At 41.0% G+C, this 11085-nt stretch overlaps 1 protein-coding gene across 1 annotated transcript; it reads right to left on the bottom strand.

The window, feature by feature from the left end:
- Positions 1–1874: 1874 nt before the first annotated feature.
- Positions 1875–7532, bottom strand: LOC142224721 (uncharacterized). The gene has a single exon (XM_075294508.1). The coding sequence runs from the start codon at positions 7530–7532 to the stop codon at positions 1875–1877; it is 5658 nt and encodes a 1885-aa protein (XP_075150623.1).
- Between the last annotated feature and the right edge of the window lie 3553 nt (positions 7533–11085).

The raw sequence follows: 11085 nt of genomic DNA on the forward strand, positions 1-11085 counted from the left end.
AAGGTGAGGTAATACTTTTGTGTTGTTGTATATCACATATTATTTAAGAATGAAAGTTTATAATCCTTGCTTCAAAATTTTTTTTCATTAAATTTAGGACACAAATCTTGAAATTTTCCGTCTCTCTGCTGAAGTTGTAGACCTTTGAAGTAAGGCCAATTTTCCTCAAATAAAGAAAAACATTTTTAATTTAAAGAAATCATCTTTAACACAACGGACATATTGCATTTTTAAATTTAAGATAAAATCGCTTCAAATATAGGCTAAGACTTATTTTAAGGATTTGCATCTTTGGTTTAAAGTTTTTTTTAGCATTAAGAAAACAGTTTTTACTTTGAAGTACTTGGCATAATTTGAATTTTAAATTGGAATTTGTTTGTACATAAATACTTTTGTTAATATATCGCAAAAAGAGCATAAAAATTCGATGAATGAGATCTGTATCTAATTTTAATTTTATTTATCCTAGATTTAAAGCCAGGGAGGTCCGTCAAAGATGTCTTTATTTTAAAGAAGCCGCACCTTCGGCTCGGAATCAATACCAAAATCTTTAAGGGAAGGTCAAAATCTTTGGATCCAAGTAAACTTTTTTTTGAGTGTGGGATCTTTATCTTGCACAAACTCAAATCCATCTTCCAAAGCCAGTTTTTGGGCAGATTCGGCCAAATTATTCTTCAGAGTATGTAAATTATCTAGTTTGTGTATATTTTCTTCAAGAAATATGGGGTTTCCAATGTCATTTGCATGCCGTCACAATTCCAGTCCACCTATGTGGACTGGAACTAAGAATTGGATACAAAAAAGCAACAGTAAGATAAGGCTGGAACAATGTGATAACGAGAATCGGGATAATAGGATAATTCTGGAGTAAATTCATTGCGGATATCAGGAACAGAATGGGTGTTGTATTAGACGAGACAGGAAAGTTTGAATAGCAGGAATATGTATGCACTGTTAGAAAAATATGTTTTTCATATGTTCCGATATAATCGAAATGTGTTTCGGGCACAATTTTTAAACACAATATATTTAAGTGCAAACATGAAATGTCCCTAAATTAACACTAAATATTTGGGACACATATGTTAATATATTAGAATATATTATGTTTGGGGCATGAATGTTTCATAAAAAATAATATGTGTGTTCGCCGAATGCGAAAAGTATGGAAATATAGAGAAAAATAAAAACACGATAGTTTAATATTTTCAATATATAACAAGAGCAGAAGGTTTTATTAAGGTGTTTTCTATTATAATTAATGGTAAACAATATTACCTATAATTTCCAACGATATGGATAAATTTGCAACCGCACCAATTGGCTTATCGATAACAAGTAAAGTGAGAGATGCTCTCAACCAAGATGGCGGAAGGCGGGGCTTTTGACAAGATAAATTAATATTCAAATTATGACATTTCTACTCTGGCAGGGATGTACCAAAAAGTAGTATACAAATTCTAACGAACACTATTAAGTCCAATTAATCTTTACTCGAACTTAAACATTGCCGGCCGCCTTGCAACATCAAGGTATGTTGTAACTAAAACTAAACTTAAAATACAAAATGAGGCTAAGTGCAGTGCAAAGTGAGTTTTTTTCAGTTCATTTACCATAAATCCAATTTATTAATTCATTTATCTTTTCAAATTCAACCTAAGACTAGATAAAAAAAAAAACTAATAAAAATAATTACGTAAGGTCAGAAGGGGACCTGGTAGAACCCAAAAGGGGGGCTCTCGCGACAATATATCGATGGGTCAAAAGGGGACCCGTTAGAACCCCAAAAAGGGGGCTCTCGCGAAGAGATACAATAAAACGATGGCCAAAAGGGGGCCGTTAGAACCCAAAAGGGGGGCTCTCGCGCATTTACCCTAGCAGTTACACAACCCGGACAGAACCCAACCGAAGATTGTATAATGAGCCACCGGGAGACCGGGCGACGTATACACCCTATGTGTTATGATTCGCCCATACACCTCAGGACCAAAAACGATCGCAACCCGTCCCACTCGGTAAAATTGCGGATCTGCCAAAGGTAATCCCAAAAAGGATTCCTTGATCCGTTCTGGCACGGCTTCGGCGGGGGTCAACACACGACCTAGATCGTGCACACGAGCAGTAAACGTCAGTCGCTGCTCTGGATCATAAGCGGACGATACTGTCAACCGGCAAAATTGGACCCGAATGTGACCATCTACGCCCGGGTGAACCGACACGACTCGACCTAATTTCCAAGAAGTTGGTGGAAGCTGTTCATGACGAATAACGACTAGGTCATTTACCATAACATCGCGCTGAGGAAATTTCCACTTATATCTCATATGCAGATTCTTCAAATATTCCTCTTTCCAACGTACACAAAACTGTTGTGCAAGAGCCTGTACCTTACGAAACCGATTCACCAACGAAAGAGGCTGTTCGGTTATAACTGGCTCAGCAGGGGCGAGTAGAGGGGCACCTATAAGAAAATGACCCGGTGTCAAAGCGTCAAGCTCCTGCGGGTTATCCGATTGGGGACAAAGAGGTCTTGAATTCAAACAAGCCTCAATACGAGCCAACACCGTCGAAAACTCTTCAAACGTGAAACGAACATTCCCTATTTGCCTTCTGAAATGCAACTTAAAACTCTTCACCCCAGCTTCCCAAAGGCCTCCCATATGAGGCGCACCAGCTGGGATAAATCGCCACGATAGGCCCTGGTGTGCAAACTTAGAGGACACAACATCACTGCTTCCCCTCATTACATCCCGGAAATTTCGTTCAAGCTCACGCGACGCACCGACAAAATTTGTCCCATTGTCCGAGAAAATGGTCGCAGGACAACCCCGACGAGCAACAAACCTATGAAATGCCGCAAGAAAGCCGGCAGTCGACAAGTCGGAAACCGCTTCCAAATGAATCGCCCTAGTAGCAAAACACACGAAAACGCACACATAACCTTTAGTTATGCGACAATAACGTCCGGTGAACGACTTCACCTCAAAGGGGCCTGCATAGTCTACGCCAGTCGTCGTAAAAGGTCTGTCGAGAACAGTTCTTTCCGGAGGAAGAGGAGCCATCACCTGACTACAAACCCGTTTCCTCTCCAAAAGACATGGTTTACACCTATGTATAACCGAACGAATAAGATTCCTCACCCGAGGTATCCAGTATTCTATACGAAGAATACGCAACATCAACTGATTTCCTCCATGAATGGAAATCAAATGAACAAATTCCACCAAAAGCTTCGTGAATCGACAGCTGTAGGGCAAAATTATAGGGTGCCGCTCCGAATACGAAAGAATAGGCGAGCGGCTCAAACGACCATACATCCGCATTACACCCATTTCATCAAGGAACGGGTTCAAAGAAACAAGTGAACTGCCAGTACCTAACGAAGACCTATCCATCAAGTCCTTATATTCATTACCATAATTCATTTTTTGAGCAAGCACTATCAAGCGACTTTTAGTTGCCCTAATCTCAGACGATGATAAACTGTGATCCGCATAGCTACAATCACGCCTATGAGCGGGATGCGTCCGATAAAAGAATCTCATAACATATGAAATAACACGCAGCGCTCTATCCAGAGAAGAAAATCTATCGAGAACATCCTCGTATGAATTAACGAAAGAAGCATGTGCCTTCACAGACCGAATTTCTACGTCGGTGTCAAAAGAGGAAGTGTCACGAACCGGCCATTCCGATTGACTACACGATAGCCACTGAGGCCCATGCCACCAAAGTCGAGAGGCGGCCAAATCCGAAGGGGACACACCGCGGCTGCCAAGATCAGCAGGATTATCCTCCGACCTCACATGATACCAATTCGTACCACCGACGTTCTCCTGAATGCGACATACCCTATTCGCGACAAATGTTGTCCAAGCCGAAGGCGTTTTCTTTAACCAGGCTAGTACAATAGTCGAATCCGTCCAACAATAAATTCGACCAAAATCAATACCGATTTCTCGAATGACCGTTCTTGCGAGTTCGGACGCTAAAACAGCGCCGCAAAGCTCCAAACGAGGCAAAGAAACCGATTTCAACGGAGCAACTTTCGTCTTGCACGATAGCAAATTAACGACAATCTCGCCATTTGGGGCCAAAACTCGAATATATACTACCCCCGCGTATGCCTTAACCGAGGCATCTGAAAATACGTGAAGCTCGGCCGAAGTGCACGGTGTGTAACGAATCCACCGAGGAATATTTATCGAATTGACATCCGGATAACTATCTACAAATTTTTCCCACTCGGATGCCGTTGCCGAAGGCAGTATTTCATCCCAGCCGACGCGATCAAGCCAAACCTTCTGCATGATAATCTTTGCCACAATTATCACTGGACCTAACCAACCGACAGGGTCGAATAATTTCGCGATAGCCGACAACACTTCCCGTTTAGTGTATCCACACCTTTTTGCTATAGGCTCGACCGCGAAGTAGAATGCATCCAATTGAGCATTCCATCTCACACCCAATGGTTTCGAATTGCTAGCCTCGACAAATGCCAGCAATTGAGCATCAACCAAATATTCCGGCGGTAGTGAATCTAAAATTTCTCTATAATTCGATGTCCATTTCCGCAGTTCAAATTTAGCCGTCGCAAGCGCCGCGATTAATTGATCCCGAGCCATTATCGCAGTTTCAAGGTCATGAGTTCCGGTCAAAACGTCATCAACGTACATACATTTACGTAATATATCGGCCGCGAGTGGAAACTCCTCCTCAGTGTCTTCAGCTAACTGTAACAGTGTCCGTATCGCGAGATATGGTGCACAGTTTACACCGAAGGTCACCGTTTGTAGTTCATAGTCCTGGACTGTCCTTGTCGGAGAATCCCTAAAAACAATTCTCTGCAACGGAGCATGAGAAGAGTCCACTCGAATCTGCCTATACATCTGTGTAATATCGCAGTTGAACACGTATTTAAATAGTCGCCATCGCACAATAAGAAGGACTAAGTCCTGCTGCAAAGTGGGACCTACGTGAAGGATATCGTTAAGACTATTCCCGTTGGACGTTTTATTAGACGCATTAAATACGACGCGAAGTTTGGAAGTCTTCTTCTCGAGGTTAATGACAGGATGATGTGGAAGATAACACGAAAGTGTATCACTTGCAGAAATGGCGGATACTGGCCTCATGTGATCCAAATGCAAATATTCTTTAACAACACTATCATAAACTGATTTCACGTCCGGCCTTTTCGATAATGACGATTCATTACGATAAAATTGCCTCAAAGCAGTTGTTCGGGACTCACCCAAATATCCACGAGGACCGAGCTCTTCCTTTAGCGGAAGTGTAACTATATATCTACCTTCCGAATCTCTGCGCGTTGTCCGAACGTAATTTTCCTCACAGAACTTATCGGAGGGGGACAAAACCCCTTTACGTGGTGTTTCCTCCAACTCCCAAAACCGTAAAAGCGTTCTATCTAAATTTTCCTCTTCATCAACCGCTATAGTCGTAGTAAATGTTTGAATTTGCGATGTAGAAATCGGACCCGTTACTAGCCAGCCGAAAACACTGTTCTGTGCTATCAATGATTGAGCCGCAATCTGCCGGCAACCTTCTAATAGTATTCTCGGGTACAAGTCAGCGCCTAGTAGAATATCGACCGGTCTCGACACGAAAAGATTCGGATCAGCTAAGCGAATATCCGGAATCTGAGACAAAACTTCCTGCGACACCGTAAAGGAAGGTAAATTCCCGGATATAGATTGGAGCACTATAGCCATAGTTTCCAACAAAACCGACGCGTTGAGTGGAGATCCGATTTTCAAATTACACATTTTACTCGATTTGGCCGAAATTGCGCTATTTACCCCCGAAATTGTAACATTAGCCGCGTGAACCGGTAGTTTCACCCGATTTCGAAAGCGTTCCGTCAGAAACGAAGATTCTGAAGCGGGGTCAATCAAAGCGCGTGCCGGATATGAAACCCCATCGTGCATGATATTAATCATCGCAGTTCCCAAAAGCACGGCCCTATTTTGCGTCGTATGAAATGCCTGGCGAGGTAGGCACGCCGACGAGGTAGAAGGTTGCGGCTGATCAACCGAAGGCATAGTTCTCGGTTGAAAACTAGCCGCTGAACTCGACAAGGTGTTGGTCGAACCCGTCGCCGAAGTCGCGCTATTAGACGGCGTAGAATCGCGATGCAATAGCGAATGATGTCTCGAATTACATTTTGCACACGAATATTGTCTTGGACAATCCTTCATCTCATGACCTTTCATTAAGCAATTCAAGCACAACCGGTTACGTTTTACCACTATGTAACGTTCCGATACCGAGAGTTTACCAAATTTAACGCAAGCCGAAAGTCTATGATTATGTTTAGGACAAATAACGCACTTAGATTCCGACGAAGCACGCGACGATTTAGAAGAAGACGCATTGGTAAAATGCGCTTTTACCTTCTTTTCCTGAGAACGCTTCGAAGACGTGTCTTCCCGCAAATCATGCAAACACATCAACGTACGAACCCTTTCGGACAAAAAAGCGTCTAAATCCGCCCACGACGAAAGGGCTGATTTGTCCCTAACACTCTGCTCCCAAAGAGTCTGTGTGAGCCGCGGCAAACGTTGAAGGCAAATAAAAACGAGTATCTGGTCCCAATTATCGGTCGAAACTTCGTACGTATTCAATGCCGAAAGACAGCCATTGATTCCACGTTGAATCGATTTCAAACCCGCACTTGTCTCTACCGATACTGCCGAAATTGCAAAGAGAGACTTAAGTTGATTGTGAACTAGAACCCGCTTATTGTCGTATGCATCAACGAGGGCCTTCCACGCGAGGGCAAAACTTCGATGTGTCAGCGGAAACTTCGAGACAATTTCCCTAGCTTCGCCACTGGTCTTCCGCACAAGATGACACAAACGCTCGACGTCCGTTAATCTTGAATTGTTAACATAAACTGCTTGAAACAAATCCCGGAATGTAGGCCAGTCTAGAAAATTGCCCTCAAATACATCCGTATCGCACGGTGGCAACGCCAAATTGTGAACCATATCACAAAGTGGAGGGCCACTAACGGCCACTTCACCCCTAAACCCGGCTTTGCCATTAGGCAGCGACTGCCCATCCCGATCAGCCGGTATCGAAGTAGTCGCGTTATTAGCCAAAATCGCTTCGGATCCTTGAGTCGATTTATGAGACCCGATACTCCGTCTCGATGCTGCAACGACCGAAGACGCAGACGAAGTGATCGATGATCTACGTGACCGACGAAACTGGCCCAATTTTCGATTTATCGCGGACAAACAATTCATAAAAGCCTGATGGGACGCGTCATATTTCCCGTCCACCGATTCAATATCGCTCGTTTGCGTTGTTCCGGCACCCTGTAAACTAGCCACGCATTCCTCAAAGCAATCCTGAACCTTTGTCCACAACTTCCCCAATTCCTCACTTCGAATCTCGAGGCTATAGACGTCTAACTCCTCATCTTTCATGGCATTAAAATGGGCGTGGAATTTAATAAGAGCGTCCGAAACGCGAATAAAGCGATCAAAGGGAAATACAGACATTCTAACTTTACGTTCAACTACCAAATTGAAGAATGTAACCAAATACGAAATTACAATATAGCCAAGAAGCAACGGCCAATAAAATTACCAAACTCAGACAAGGTTCCGTTCAATAAAAATAGCAAAATACGCAAAAGTAACTCAAATTCCGACCAAAACGAAAAAACACAATTTTCACTATCAAAATAAATCAATCCGTATCAAATATCAAAACGCACTTTATCTCGAGTTACAAAGATTAATTCGAGTCCACAACTCGCGAAAATCCGACAAAAGATCAAACGTTCCCAGAAACCGAAAATACTGAATGTAGGGTGCACAAAATATTACCCCCGAACGCTTGACACAAGAAAAATTATAATAATAATAATAATAAACAAAGGTATAAATAAATCAATAATAATAAATACCTGTCCAATAAATATTCAAAATTTACCAAATATTTCAATGATCGAATAATTTCTCTCAGTGTGAGAGCGTAAAAGTTTCAAAATATACCGAGTTTTAATTCAAGCCCCGATTCCAACCGGGAAATATTCAAACCTTTGAATTCAACTTGAATTCTAATGTGGGAATTACACGTAGTGTATAGCCCCCTTAAGAATTCAAATGATGATCGATATCCGATAACACGATAGTACGAGATGTGCCCGATTAGTCACTATACTATAGCAATCGACTAAGAGCGCAACACTGATGAGAACAAAACAAAATAAAAGCTTTTGTATGTTCTCAAATGTATGCAAATGAACGAAACAATAATTAATAAATGAAATTTCAGCACAGAAAACGCGAAAAAGTGGTGAATATACGAAACAAAGAGAGTGATATATGTGTATAGTGAATATTAGTGTACGAAAGTGGTGAAAATATGTACTTTAAGTTATTTCTCTCCGAAATTATTTGCACAGACGTCAAAATGGAAATACAAAAACAAAAACCTTGAATGCGTTTTGCCGTCGGCAAATGAAAATTTACTTAAAAACAATGAAAAACGATATTTTCACGCAAATAAAGGCAAATAAACCACTTTAAATAAAAAAAAACACTAATATTCACTGATATCACTGAACTTGTACACCACTTTTAGGAATATTTATAATAAAAACCGATCGCGTAGCGTTGTAAAACAACCTTTTTATACCCACCACCATAGGATGGGGGGTATATTAACTTTGTCATTCCGTTTGTAACACATCGAAATATTGTTCTAAGACCCCATAAAGTATATATATTCTGGGTCGTGGTGAAATTCTGAGTCGATCTGAGCATGTCCGTCCGTCCGTCCGTCCGTCCGTCCGTCCGTCCGTCCGTCTGTTGAAATCACGCTAACTTCCGAACGAAGCAAGCTATCGACTTGAAACTTGGCACAAGTAGTTGTTATTGATGTAGGTCGGATGGTATTGCAAATGGGCCATATCGGTCCACTTTTACGTATAGCCCCCATATAAACGGACCCCAAAATTTGGCTTGCGAGGCCTCTAAGAGAAGCAAATTTCATCCGATCCGGCTGAAATTTGGTACATGGTGTTAGTATATGGTCTCTAACAACCATGCAAAAATTGGTCCACATCGGTCCATAATTATATATAGCCCCCATATAAACCGATCCCCCGATTTGGCTTGCGAGGCCCCTAAGAGAAGCAAATTTCATCCGATCCGGCTGAAATTTGGTACATGGTGTTAGTATATGGTCTCTAACAACCATGCAAAAATTGGTCCACATCGGTCCATAATTATATATAGCCCCCATATAAACCGATCCCCCGATTTGGCTTGCGAGGCCCCTAAGAGAAGCAAATTTCATCCGATCCGGCTGAAATTTGGTACATGGTGTCAGTATATGGTCTCTAACAACCATGCAAAAATTGGTCCACATCGGTCCATAATTATATATAGCCCCCATATAAACCGATCCCCCGATTTGGCTTGCGAGGCCTCTAAGAGAAGCAAATTTCATCCGATCCGGCTGAAATTTGGTATGTGATGTTAGTATATGGTCTCTAACAACCATGCAAAAATTGGTCCACATCGGTTCATAATTATATATAGCCCCCATATAAACCGATCACCAGATTTGACCTCCGGAACCTCTTGGAAGACCAAAATTCATCTGATTCAGTTGAAATTTGGTACGTGGTGTTAATATATGGCCTCAAACTCCCATGCAAAAATTGGTCGATATCGGTCCATAATTATATATAGGCCCCATATAAACCGATCCCCAGATTTGACCTCCAGAGCCCCTTGGAAGAGCAAAATTCTTCCCATTCGGTTGAAATTTGGTACGTGATGTTAGTATATGGTATCCAACAACCATGCAGGAATAAGAAGTTTTAACATACCACAACCCAAGTAATTCGATTGTGGATGACAGTCTTTCGTAGAAGTTTCTACGCAATCCATGGTGGTGGGTACATAAGATTCGGCCTGGCCGAACTTGCGGCCGTATATACTTGTTTTTTCTTTAAATGGACGGACGACCACTATATTTGTTGTTGCACCGACCGCGAACTCACTTTATAAGGGAAAATGCACTGCACTTACCTTATAAAACGATGAAACAGATGTTGAGGATGATGAACTGATTGGTTTGAGTTTAAGGTGAAATTGATGACCAGGTCAGGTGGACTGTGTCTATAACAAAAACCAAGAAAAACACCGGTTAAACCAATTCTTCCACTCCGAAGTCCAATTATCCGGTACGAATGGATCAAAATGTTCGCCGAATGCGAAAAGTATGGAAATATAGAGAAAAATAAAAACACGATAGTTTAATATTTTCAATATATAACAAGAGCAGAAGGTTTTATTAAGGTGTTTTCTATTATAATTAATGGTAAACAATATTACCTATAATTTCCAACGATATGGATAAATTTGCAACCGCACCAATTGGCTTATCGATAACAAGTAAAGTGAGAGATGCTCTCAACCAAGATGGCGGAAGGCGGGGCTTTTGACAAGATAAATTAATATTCAAATTATGACATTTCTACTCTGGCAGGGATGTACCAAAAAGTAGTATACAAATTCTAACGAACACTATTAAGTCCAATTAATCTTTACTCGAACTTAAACAATGTGTGAATGTAAACATATATAAATTTACAAATTTTGTGATATTTTATTCAGAGAGCGACAAAGTGAGAGAGAGTATAGAGAAAAAAATAGGGATGGAAACCGGGAGGGTTGACGAAAGATATCAACATATCACAGCGAGACAATCAAAAGAGAGCCATTTCTGTGAATTTGCTTGTATGTTGTTTCGGAAAACTGTTTTATGATAAGACCAAAAATTTGATATGCTTAAGTCTAAATATTATTTAAATTGAATATTAGAATGAGTATTCAGAGTAAAGAGAATATACATTTGAAAAAAAGCATGTGTTTTCGCCTTGAGAGCAGCATTTTATGTATGTGTGGACATGCGTTTTGTTTATCATTTTAGCATTATGGGCACAATTTTTTTCTTGGTTCATTAAAAAAAATCGGTACGTACGAGGAGTAAGTCCAAATATTCAGGCAAAGTAAATTGAAAAAAAAAAACAAG

Source organism: Haematobia irritans, chromosome 2 (genome assembly GCF_050003625.1).
Source record: "Haematobia irritans isolate KBUSLIRL chromosome 2, ASM5000362v1, whole genome shotgun sequence".
NCBI lineage: Eukaryota > Metazoa > Arthropoda > Insecta > Diptera > Muscidae > Haematobia > Haematobia irritans.